Source organism: Chiloscyllium plagiosum, unplaced genomic scaffold (genome assembly GCF_037043375.1).
Source record: "Chiloscyllium plagiosum isolate Xiang-an unplaced genomic scaffold, Cpla_swu_hap1 HiC_scaffold_32, whole genome shotgun sequence".
Taxonomy (NCBI): domain Eukaryota; kingdom Metazoa; phylum Chordata; class Chondrichthyes; order Orectolobiformes; family Hemiscylliidae; genus Chiloscyllium; species Chiloscyllium plagiosum.
The window spans coordinates 31,864,670-31,878,081 of NW_028270170.1; the positions used below are offsets into that span (position 1 = coordinate 31,864,670).

The 13,412-nt window shown below is 37.9% G+C and overlaps 1 protein-coding gene across 5 annotated transcripts in view; it reads left to right on the forward strand.

Annotated features, from left to right (window-relative positions):
- Nucleotides 1-13,412, forward strand: part of LOC122539965 (zinc finger protein 652-like) — a 68,255-nt gene that overhangs the window by 34,208 nt on the left and 20,635 nt on the right. For all 5 annotated transcript variants that reach the window (XM_087977887.1, XM_043675199.2, XM_043675195.2 and 2 more), the window contains one exon: nucleotides 1,987-3,188. In XM_087977887.1, coding sequence (XP_087834013.1) covers nucleotides 2,058-3,188 — 1,131 coding nt within the window. In that variant the 5' untranslated portion in view covers nucleotides 1,987-2,057. The remainder of the gene's footprint in view (nucleotides 1-1,986; nucleotides 3,189-13,412) is intronic.

Sequence of the window (13,412 nt, forward strand, 5' to 3'; positions counted from 1 at the left end):
TCGGCTGAAGGGAATTCCAAAGAAGCTAAACCCTCTGAGTGGGGGAAAATGTGTTTCCTATCTCTGTCTTAAATGGATAATCCATTATTTTTAAAGTATGACTCCTAGCTCTACATCCTCCACTTAAGGAAACCCCCTTTTCAGCATTCACAGGGTCAAAAGTCCCCTTTGGATCCTTGTTTCAATTAAGCCCTGATGCTTTTGACTATGGAGTTATGAAGAGTGTTATAATCCCAGACCTGGTCATCAAATTTATATTTCAGTCTGGCTCGGGACCAGTAACTTTTACTTTTAAAGTAGACAGTAGAAAATAGAATAAATGCACAAAGTTCTGCAATTTTGAACAAACAATAAACTTAACCAATAAAGCTTTACAATGTCAGTACAGAAATCCAATCCACGTGTGCAACTCATTGCAAAGCCGGAATTGACATCATAAATATCAGTAATATACTGTGCTCAAAAACCTATAGTGCATAGCAAATGCAATTAACCGAGGTCCCACAGATCTCAGCAACAGCACTTGATGTTAATGACACAATTCCACCTCCTCCAGCCACCAAAGGCAATGCTCAAGTATGAAATTCTGTTCCAGAAATAAAGTTGTGTACGGTGATTTCCATATTCTTATAGTAAAGGTTGCTCCCTCATTCCTCTGAAAAGTAGGACTTGGCTGTCAATTATCTGCCATTTTTCTTCTTTATGTTAAGTGAATGATTTGCTGAATGCTAAAGGATGATGCAGTGAAGTTGTTATAACATCAAAAGCTGATCAATGAGTTCTGTGAGCTTAATTGTAGTTCAAATAGCTTTGGGTATTGCTGAAGAAAAGCACATTTTGTTGAAGCACCATGACAATTTGCAAGAAATACCTAAGTTGAGGGATAACAAAATTTCATGCATTGTGAAGAAAGTATCAATTATCTTGCACGTGGACTCTGACAGACATGTTGCCATGGAGCATGCACCTGTAAATGATTGCTGATAGTCAATTGCCTAGTCTTTTGCTTAAATTCTAAGTGATCCAGTTTGACTCTGGTCAAGGAATTGCTCTCAAACTAGATAAGAGTTCTCACCTAGTTTGTTGAGTTGAACCAGATACAGTTTGTTACTTTTCTGTATTCTGCATTCTGTATTGCAACTGCATTGTTACAGCATGAACCAGCTAGCTTTAATTTTTGCGCAAGTGTTTTTGGACACTTTTTGCTTCCAGGTATTCTTGAAGCAGATTTTTCAGGACCAAGAGAAATATGTTCTCCGGTACTCAATGAGTCATTGGGATCTAGATTTTTAGCAGAATAAAATGAATGTTTTTATAATGCTAAAGAATATCTAAATCAATAATATGCTTCTTATGTACCCAAGGAATTTATATTCTCTTGACTTAACACTCTGGCGGATTACTTACTTTAATCAGTGTTAAATGGGATATTTCAGAGACTGGGTGGCACGGTGGCACAGTGGTTAACACAGCTGCCTCACAGCACCAGAGACCCGGGTTCAGTTCCCACCTCAGGCGACTCACTGTGTGGAGTTTGCACATTCTCCCCGTGTCTGCGTGGGTTTCCTCCGGGTGCTCCGGTTTCCTCCCACGGTCCAAAGATGTGCGGGCCAGGTGAATTGGCCATGCTAAATTGCCTGTAGTTTTAGGTTAGGGGTATGGGTGGGTTGCGCTTCGGCCGGTCGGTGTGGTCTTATTGGGCCGAAGGGCCTGTTTCCACACTAAGTAATCTAATCTAATGATACACTATTTACAGACCAATGGGTATTATGTTACAAATTATTATAAATAACTAAAACTGAATTGCAGGAAAGGTTTTGTAATTTTGATCAAGCTGAAGATTTCAGTTATATATCTTTAAAAGAGGCATGCTGAACTTTTGTTATTGATTGACTTGCACATTTTTGATTTTTTATCAAATGTGTAAATGTAATACCAAGCTTTGTGATTTAGAGCTAATAAGATTTTTGTTTCTCCTTCTTACAGCTAATGATTGAAAGGAGTTCTCTCAACCATTTGGAAAACACCCTGTTGGAGAATGCCACTTGCCTTTGCACATGCTTGATGAACAAAGAGAGCAATGCACGCTTGAGCCTCACTTCTGTGACGACAACATCATTGTGATAAAACAGAAGCAATTGTTTATTGCTATCAAACAAACGTTGACTGCTTATAGTTGCTTTCTATTACTCCTCACGCAGACCAAGTGGCTGCAGCAATTTGATCTCCTTAATGAAACCCTAACATTGCAAAGTTTCAATCTGATACTATGCTTCACTTATGCATCTAGGCTTAATGTGATTGCAAGTAATGTACAGAAGAGGGTAAATATAGTTGGGGGCCTTCAGATGAGTCATATTGCCAACACTTGCAAGAATTTATTTAACAGTTGTGCTTTGCATGTTTCTGGAATGGCCCATGAGGGAAAACCGTGTTCTCAAATCTCTCCTCCGTTTTATTGCAATGCTGATAGAGAACTTGATTTATCCACCAAGATTTATCCAAGGGAAGGAAATAAATCTTACTTGGTGAAAGTGGAGGATACAATGGCAAAACGACATTTGAAAGCAAGAGATCAAACGTATTATGAGGAAAGCAAGCAAGACAAAGATAATCGTAGAATGGAAGGAGATGCAGAAGACTCTAATGACTCAGATGATCAAGAATCTTATAACCAAGAACAAATCATAGTTGAGGTAAACCTTAACAATCAAACTTTAAACGTGTCAAAAGGGACAGAAGGTGTGTCTTCACAGTCTGAAAAAACTGCAAGGATGGACTCCAGCGATGGGGATAATGAAGAGGATGATGTTGAGCTTGATGATGATATTGATACTGAAGATGATGAAGAAATTGAAGACTACATTAAAAACAGAAAAGCCAAGGAAACTGGCAAAATGGGGAGAGCAGAAGCAATTCCTTCAAGGGAAAGTGCAAAGATTAATATGCCTAAGAAAAAAAGAAAAAAAAGCCCCAAAGTTCCAACCCAGAAAGAAAAACCAACTGAAGAAAAACAGCATCTGACCTGTGAGAAATGCCCCAGAGTCTTCAATAATCGTTGGTATCTTGAAAAGCACATGAATGTCACTCATAGCCGAATGCAGATATGTGATAAATGTGGGAAAAAATTTGTGCTCGAAAGTGAACTTGTCCTTCATCAACAAACGGAGTGTGAAAAAAATATTCAGGTAGGCTTTTTTTTTGTATTGGCAAGGTTCATTTTTGTATTTTCTAAGTTAAGCACGGAATAAATCATCTGACAGAATCTGAAGACGTACAGAACATCTTACAGGTTCTGCTTCTCTTTGAAGATGTGCTCATCTTTTTGTCATCTCAGGGCTACAAGGTTTTTCCTGCGTGCCAACATGATAGCTGGTCTAGAAGCAGACTGTGATGCTGTTAGTTAATTACAAGAAAATTATATATAATGGTGTAATGACCAATTGATTTCTGTTTCTTTTTCTCACTTTTTCAACATGCATTTGATGTTACACAGCTTTCACTAAGCAGTTAGTCCTATAGCTGAGATACAGTTAGCAATGTTCCCCTCTGGTTTAGTGGATTCAGCACGTCCTGTTTACTTACAAAGAATTTTAACACACCATAGCAATTTCTGGTCCTGAAAAGTAAGTTTGTTTTCTGCGATTTGAGTAACTTTTTCAAAACTGGTGTGATTTTTATAGCTGAATTAAAATGGACCTGATATGAATATCAAAGGATGTTGAAACTGTTTTATCATTTAATGGAATATGGACAATGGATGCAATTGAGATAACATTGTGCATATTGAATCAGTATTATCCTTGTGATTCAGTTACATTACAGTTATTATCAAGGATAAACACCAATGTTATGTTTTTAAAAATGAATTTCAATGCAATTACGAATTCATTGTTTTAGCTTCTAATGCTTTCCGATGAGATTTAATGTGATCAGAATGTAACGAATAACAACTTGAGAAACTATTTGTATGTGTCATCAAGGACTAGCAAGGTACTAGTCTAGCAAAACCATTATAGCAGTTGTCTCGACTGGTATCTTGAAGTGTGACATCAGTAAGGGTTCATCTAGACATAGAATGAATTCCTGAGTCAGCTATTTTATTTCTCTTTTGAATTAGTCTCTGGTCAACCTTTTTTTGTTTGATAGTGTTTCTGTTCAAATAACTTCAATGTAATATGGTTGAAGTTCAATTCATTTCATATATTTTGCATGATATCCTGAATATCACAGTTGTTTGTTTCTGTTGTGTAAATCTAACATTTCGATGTACAATTTAGGGCCAATTTGAGAAATAGTTTTTAAAAACTGGAAAATCTGTCACTGTATATTCAGGGGTGGTTCTCTTTTAACTGGCTGATGTTGTTGCATGATTAAAGTCCTTTCAAGTTTGTTTAATGAATTTAGATTTTGATCATCTTTACGTCTTTAGTAAACAATGATTTTAAAATGCTCATCTTTGTGACTATTTTTTAAAAATTAAAAAATTAAAATAAATGTTAATTGTTTGTTATTTAGTAAGGATAATTTAGATATCTACTCTTCCTTTGACCTAATCCGGTGTACTTTTCAAAATATGCGTTCCAAAACATGCCCATTCAGGCTAATTTGACAGTAGCATAATGTTAATGGAAAGAGATTTAACATAAAGATAATTTATTAAATTTGGCAGAGTTTTATTATGGAATCGGCAATAAACTTTTTGGTTCATTATCTTGTCCAACAATCCTAATTTTCTTTTTAAGGATAGTGCAGATGGGGTTAGCTCTGGGTAAGAGGATTCTTCCTAAAAGCTGCCTGGACTCTAAGGTAATAGGAAGAGTGGACTTTTTGAATGTGTATGATAGCATTTGTGTCAAACATATCTGTTTACTGCAGGTGCAAAGAGTGATTCTTGTTCACAATTTAATCCCCTATCACGTCCAGGATTCCTATGAACAGTGCCTATCCAGATATAACAATTTTGTGAGAATTGTTTAGTTTTTTCTAATTTGTTTGAGTATTCATATCCATTTTTCTGTATGCCATATTCAGTGTATAAGGTCAGAAGTCACATGACACTAGGTTGTAGTCCAGCAAGTTTATTTGAAATCACAAGCTTTCAGAGCACTGCTCCGCCAAGTGAAGATGAAGGAGCAGTGCTCCAAAAACTGGTGATTTCAAATAAACGTGTTGGACTAAAACCTGGTTCCATGTGAATTCTGACTTTGTCCACTGCAGTCCAACACTGGCACCTCCACGTCCTATTCAGTGGAACTATTTTTTTATACCCTGTATGTCAAGGTTCTAGGTGATTTAATAAACTGCCCATTTGTGTCTTTATCTGGGAATTACTTGGAATTAGTGTGGACTGTTTTATAGCGGATGCAGGCTTAAATTCTACACTACCAAATTGGCACTGTGCAAGCAAGAGATTTAATGTATTATCTAAAGATAATGTTATAAAATTTGGCAGAGTGTTCACTCCTTTACTCAGCATCAAACTGTAGTATGTCCAGACTTGAACAGTTTCGTGCTGACCCTGGATTACAAAAGTTGAAACAATTCTGAAAATGATACCACAAGTTGACCACAAATGATGATGCAGGTGACTAGCATGCCAAATTGTAATGTGAAAATTCTATTACTGTTTTTTAAAAAGGAAAAGCTGCATTAACATGTTTCTATATCAGCATATTAACTTGACTACATAAGAAAAGTTATATCTAATAAATATTTCTTCCAGAAAAAGGAATACTCATCTAATCCATATACATTAGGAAAATGCCAAGTTCACACTCTAATAAATGTTTAATCTGAGTGAAGGGCATTACCATTGTCTTCAGCATCTCTGAGTTGGGTAGAAGAAAAATGTAGAATCAGATCTGGTACACTGAGCAAGTGCAGGATTGTACTTGGCTGTCAGGGTCTCTGCAGTGAAATTACCCACTAGCATTCTTCGTGTCAGTGCTCATACATGGAGTATTTGAGTGGTATTATGGCAGTGCAGACATTCATTGAACATTGAAGAAATATTAATGCTGTTTTCTTTTTACAGATGCCGCCAGACCTGCTGAGTTTTTCCAGCAATTTTTTTTGTTTCCGAACTCTAGTATATATGCTTCTTCTTTGTTTTATTATACTCCTTGAATATAGTTAGCTGCAACTTTTTTGGTAGCACTCTCGCTGAATCATAAGGTACTGATTTCAAAGTCGCACTGTAAGGCTTAGTATCCAAATTAAAGCTGACAGTCCAAAGGAGGATGAAGGGAGTATTGTACTATTGGAAATAAGTTAAATTGAAGGCCTGATCTATCTGATGAGATTAATGTGAAAGATCTTGTAACACAATTTCCCCCACTCTTCTTTTGAAATATCCTAACCATCATTTATTCCTGAGTAAACTTTACGAAAATGGCTTATCTGCTCATTGTCGCCTTCTGATCGTGAGTGTTTGCTGCATCCAAATTAGTTACTGTTATTTCCTACACTACAACAGTGACAACAACCCAAAAAAGTTTGATTGGCTGAAAAAGCACTCAGACATCTGGTGGTTGTGAAAATCGATAAATATACTAGTTCCTTTTACTTTTGAGGATCAAGGTAATCTGAAAAAAATTTGGACGCATCGACACTTATTTGATACAATGCTAATAGCATACCCTGGCATTTCTTAAGAGATCCAAAGTCAAAATTCTGGAACTCGATCTCTAACTGTATTTTGGGTCTGTTGCAGCAGATCAAAAAGGCAGCTCACTAGCACATTCTCAATGGCACATAGAGATAGACAATACATGCTCACATCTGAAGAATGAATGAATGTTTTTAAAAATTTCTTGTTGGCAAATAATACACTCAACCAATGCTCCCTAAACATTTTCCTGTTACGACCCCACTTTGAGATTTGAAAATTATCGTAGTACCCAAGTGAGAACTGAAGGGAAACCTGCGAGAGTAAGGGGTAGCCCTTTGTAAGTTTGAGCCTGTCTGTTAGTGTGGTGTGCAGTTGCTATACTTCAGTCAGAACACCATGATGGTCTATTATTGCTTTGGATCTTGTGAGCCCAAAATTTTAGTTCGCAACCCCACTTGGGGTCTTGACCCACTTTGGGAAGCCCTGCACCAAACTGCAGAAATGGTATTCCCTTTGATGTCTTAATACAATTTTTTTAAAAAACATGCCTAATGCATTACACCATATTTTTAACTGTTATCGTGTTGAGTCCTGAGCTCCTATGATTTAATAGGATCTCTTCTCCCTGCCCTTACCCTGCATGGTGAGTATTTCAGTCTCTTCTTAAATTAAAGTTCCCATTAATCAACCTTTTTATAAGCTTAATCAAATAGACTTCCAGTATAGCAAGGTACCCTCTGGCAATTTTCTATGGTGTTTAACACTTCACAAGCTTAGTTTCTCCAAATTGGAATTTCATCTCACCAGTGTTCTGTTTTGTTTTCAAAGCAAATTGTTTTTCTGACTTGGCATAGTAGTATCTGTTCTGGGTTGTCATCTCCCAGAATCCCTCTGTGTAACAGAGTCTGGTAGTCCCTAACTTTTGAATAAGCTTCAATTTGTTTCTTTCTCCATAATTAGCAGTTAATATGGATTTGTTTATTGGGGAGATTTAGTATGAAGTCTTCGGGTCATGATTCTAGGCAGATTTCTAGGAGGTTACCATCTCTCTCTCTCCTCTCCTCACCCCAACCCTCGCCCCCAATATCCTTTAATATGACTGACTGAAACCTACAGTGTGTTTATTCAGCTGAACTTCATTCCTGGACTGAGTTAGGAGCTTTTCTGTTTCTTGTTTGAAAATGTATTTTTGAGGGCAGCACAGTGGTTAGCACTGCTGCTTCGGTGCCAGGAACCTAGGGTTCAATTCCAGCCTTGGGCAACTATCAGTGTGGGTTTCCTCCTACAGTCTGAAGATGTGCAGCTTAGGTGGATTGGTCATGCTAAATTGTCTACTATACCGATAGTAAGGAAGTTAAAAATCTCTCAACACCAGGTTATAGTCCAACAGGTTTAATTGGAAGCACACTAGCTTTCGGAGCGTCGCTCCTTCATCAGGTGGTAGTGGAGGGCTCAATCCTAACGCAGAATTTTATAGCAAAAATTTACAGTGATGTAACTGAAATTATACACTGAAAAATTGATTCTGTTAAGCCTTTCATCTGTTAGAATACCATGACAGTTTGACTTCTTTCATGTGTAAATCACAAAACCTTTTTTTTAAATAAGTTGCATTCTCCGGTTAGCTGTTAACAATGGTGATAGCTAGACAATATGTTGAAGGTGTTAGCCCCCTGTGTTCTCTGTATATGCTATGATGTTTAGATTGATTCTAATCTAAAAAGTGAGATAAGAGTTTTACATGAATTAATGTAGTTTTTGAGCAAAGTACAATGTAACCCTTAGTAAGGAAGACTGCGTTTCTGATTACTTGTTCTTAAAACAATTTAATGATTATAAAATCTTGACTAGTTACTAGCTCCGCTCATTAATACACTTATTTTGCTTTTCTATGTGCACCTCGCAATATCCTCATCTATTCCATTAACTCCATCTCAGCAACACTTTTTTTTCCTCCTGCAGTTGTTTCTACAGCTTCCACTTCCACTGGCTTTGACAATTTGCTATTGCTCTGATAAAATCTGACTTAGTCCATACCTACACTCTGTTTTTAATTTACAATGTTATTGAATTCCCCCAAGTTTTGTATAGGGAGAACTTAGTTACAGCAATACATTAATACTGTAAAGTGAGTTTCAAAAATTGCAACTTATTTTTAATGGAAATTAGATTTTCTTTAATTTCAATCTGTTAAAGTTTTAGTTACACCCTATAGGACCTTTTTCTGTACGAAATATAAGCATACACTATATGCTGAAAGACTGTGCATTCCAGAATTCCTATTATTAGTAAATGAATTAACTTCTATTACAATTTAATTCTAGTACATTTAAGATTTCTAATACATTTAAAATAGTGACCAAAAAATGCTGTCTTTTTAACTTCTCATGCAGGCTGTCTTTCTTTTTCTCACTGCTTTCTCTCTTGAACTCTTTCTTTTACGTGAGGCTCAGGAACAAGGTGAAAGTTAGGAAGGGAATGGGATAAAGTTGATAGTGTCTTCAGGATCGGGAAAGTCTGACGCAAAATGGTGGTGATTGGATCCTGCATAAAATGATGCTAAAGCAAAGTGATGCTGAATGAATCAACATGATATCGTTAAAATGGCCCTCCAACTTACATTAAGTTTCTCTACTGGTTTCCTTTTGATCTAAAGTGTTAGATGCAAAGTTTTTTACACTTCTAAGCAAACATAACTAAGGCCATTAATTTTTAATTTTTGAAGATGTGGACCATTATATAATGTGAATCTAAATTTACTGTTAAGATGGCCATAATATCCAAACAATTAGAACAATTGCCATAAATCTGTATCCTTTATAGATTTTCCTTACCCAACAAAGAGTATTCTTCATAATGAGCAATGGCTTCTAAAGAAGGCTAATGTGTTAATATAATTTGAAACATGAAATTTTAATTTAGTGGGATTTAACTTTCATTGATTTTTGCAAGGTTTGTGAAGGTTTGTAGCTCCGGGTGAGGTTTAGGGTGTAGGTTTGCTCGCTGAGCTGTAAGTTTGACATCCAGACGTTTCATTACCTGGCTAGGTAACATCGTCAGTGGCGACCTCCAAGTGAAGCGAAGCTGTTGTCTCCTGCTTTCTATTTATATCTTTCGCCTGGATGGGGTTCCTAGGGTTTGTGGTGATGTCATTTCCTGTTCGTTTTCTGAGGGGTTGATAGATCTAGATGCCATCTATGTGTTTGTTTATGGCGTTGTGGTTGGAGTGCCAGTCCTCCTGAACAGGAAATGACATCACCACAAACCCCAGGAACTCCATCCAGGAGAAAGATGTAAATAGAAAGCAGGAGACAACAGCTTCGCTTTACTTGGAGGTTGCCACTGATGATGTTACCTAGCCAGGTAATGAAACGTCTGGATATCAAACCTACAGCTCAGTGAGCAAACCTATAACCTAAACCCCTTTCATTGATTTTATTGGGACTTTGTTTTAAATCCACTTGATATCCTTCAAACTACCTATTGTGATGCATTTATGTTTTAGATTTTTGAAATGATTTGAATCAAACCCTAGTGGATATTTTCAAAGTGCACTTTTAATTTGCCCAATTCTAATACTTGTAGCATTTTAATTTGTCCGAACAAAAGTCGTAACAACATTAAAGTGTAGGCACTGACACATATGAATTTGATCCTATTTCAAGCTTGGAAAGATAAGTTTTCTTTCTCTCAGCTGTAAAGATTTCTTACATGGAATGAACTTGTGCTGTAAAACCAGTTTTCTCAATGCAGATTAATGCCCCTTTGGTACTTCCTCCGCGTGTAATTTTTAAAATTTGAACAAATGTGGAACTTTGCCATACGGTTATAGAACATAGAACATAGAACATAGAAGAATACAGCGCAGTACAGGCCCTTGGGCCCTCGATGTTGCGCCGATCCAAGCCCACCTAAACTACACTAACCCACTATCCTCCATATACCTATCCAATGCCCTCTTAAATGCCCATAAAGAGGGAGAGTCCACCACTGTTACTGGCAGGGCATTCCATGAACTAACGACTCGCTGAGTGAAGAACCTACCCCTAACATCAGTCCTATATCTACGCCCCCTTAATTTAAAGCTATGCCCCCTTGTAATACCCGACTCAATACGCGGGAAAAGGTTCATACTGTCGACCCTATCTAACCCCCTAATCATCTTGTACACCTCAATCAAGTCACCCCTAAACCTTCTTTTCTCTAGTGAAAACAGCCCCAAGTGCCTCAGTCTTTCCTCATACGATTTTCCTTCCATACCAGGCAACATCCTGGTAAACCTCCTCTGCACCCGTTCCAATGCCTCCACATCCTTCCTATAGTATGGCGACCAAAACTGCACACAATATTCCAGATGCGGCCGTACCAGAGTCTTATACAACTGCATCATGACCTCAGGACTCCGGAACTCAATTCCTCTACCAATAAAAGCCAGTACGCCATATGCCTTCCTCACCGCACTATTTACCTGGGTGGCAACTTTCAGAGATCTGTGTACATGGACACCAAGATCCCTCTGCTCATCCACACTACCAAGTATCCGACCATTAGCCCAGTACCCCATCTTTTTGTTATTCTTCCCAAAGTGAATCACCTCGCACTTAGCTACATTGAATTCCATCTGCCACCTTTCTGCCCAGCTCTGCAGCTTCTCTATATCCTGCTGTAACCTGCCACATGCTTCCTCACTGTCAACAACTCCTCCGACTTTCGTATCATCCGCAAACTTGCTCACCCAACCTTCTAACCCCTCTTCCAGGTCATTTATAAAAATGACAAACAGCAATGGTCCCAAAACAGATCCTTGCGGAACACCGCTAGTGACGGCACTCCATGAAGAAACTTTGCCATCAACTACTACCCTCTGTCTTCTTCCATCCAGCCAATTCCTAATCCAAACCTCCAACTCACCCTCAATGCCATATCTCCGTATTTTCTGCAGTAGCCTACCATGGGGAACCTTATCAAACGCCTTACTAAAATCCATATATACCACATCTACCGCTTTCCCCTCATCAACCTCCTTCGTCACCTTTTCAAAGAATTCAATAAGGTTTGTGAGGCACGACTTGCCCTTCACAAAACCATGCTGACTATCCTTGATCACATTATTCCTATCTAGATGTGCATAAATCCTATCCCTTACAATTCTCTCTAAGACTTTGCCCACAACAGAAGTGAGACTCACCGGCCTATAGTTACTAGGGCTATCCCTACTCCCCTTTTTGAACAAGGGAACCACATTTGCTATCCTCCAGTCTTCTGGGACTACTCCTGTAGACAAAGAGGACATAAAAATCAAGGCCAATGGCTCTGCAATCTCCTCCCTTGCTTCCCAGAGAATCCTAGGATAAATGCCATCAGGCCCAGGGGACTTATACAGGTTACCTCTTATAATTTACAGTGATACAGAATGCACAGGTCTAGGGGTTGGTGAAATCCTCCTTAACTGCCCTGAGATCCATCTATGCAATTTGGTTGTCATAGATAAGAGGCCCAGGCCAAAGCCAAAGGAAAATCAAGTGCCAGTTTCTCAACTTGACACAAACGCTCAGAGGAGAAAGTGAGGTCTGCAGATGCTGGAGATCAGAGCTGAAAATGTGTTGCTGGAACAGCGCAGCAGATCAGGCAGCATCCAGGAAACAGGAGAATCGACGTTTCGGGCATAAGCCCTTCTTCAGGAGGGGCTCAGAATCAGGAGACCTGAGGAAAGATGTGATGTTGGGTGAAGAAGCAGAGAAGCTACTGTTGTGAGAGCAGTATGCTTGTGATAGTCTGGTTTCTGTCAGAAAGAAGATTGAAAAGACACAACTTCTGGTGAGTTAAGAAAAGGTTGCCAGAGTAGATCTTGCAGCTGGAAGTCAGTTTGAGGATACTAAGAATGCTGTATAACAGGACACTATGACTCGCCCTGATGTGGCACAAAACATGAAAAAGTGAGGAGAGATTTGGACTTTGTAGAGCCTGATAGCTTCATCTAGTGAGAGCTTCGTGTAATATACCAGCGGTTTGTAAAGCTTTTGATTGCATTAATTAGTTAACGGGATGATACTTTTTCTGTAGTTTTGTGCATTGGTTGTCTACTAAATAATACGTCATCTGTGTTGATCACAGTTACTTACAATAAAAATTAATGAAATTCATGTAAATATTTAAGTTGATTGCTGGGCAGTTTATTTCTTTAAAGTTGACTTCTTGCCAGGATGATAACATAGGACATGACCTTGGTGGACTGAGCAATACTTAATTATATGTAAGTTCACATGAGATGTTGTTAATGATTTGTAGGAGTATTGGCCAAGTTGCCAGGAGAGTTACCTTGTATTGTTCAATAGTTTTATCGATTCTCTAGTAATCACTGGCAGGTGGACAAGTCCCTCACTCAAAACATCTGTCAGTAGTGAAGGTGCTCTTGTATGACTCCACTGTCATATCAGGTTAGATGATGTATTTGCAGAATTATGAACACAAAGTAACTCCACATCTTTAGAATTGTTGCTTCATTTTAAATAATTGCTCAGTTTTCAAAAGTTTAAAAAGAATTATTTTGCAAATAATCACACTGAATTAATTTTTACTATAGAATGAAATACCACAGTTTGAAGATAAGCTTAATCTTTTGGGTGTTGTACTGTATATCAGGTGTGTGTTTTTTTTTAAAAAGAAACACACTCTGTAGTTAGCTTTAGGTGAAGTACCTTGACATGCTGCAAAATGAATGCACTGTATTCAGTGTTTTTGAATATGGAAACTCTCATTAATTTTCATTTTAACCAAAATGTACTCTATGTGCTTAAAC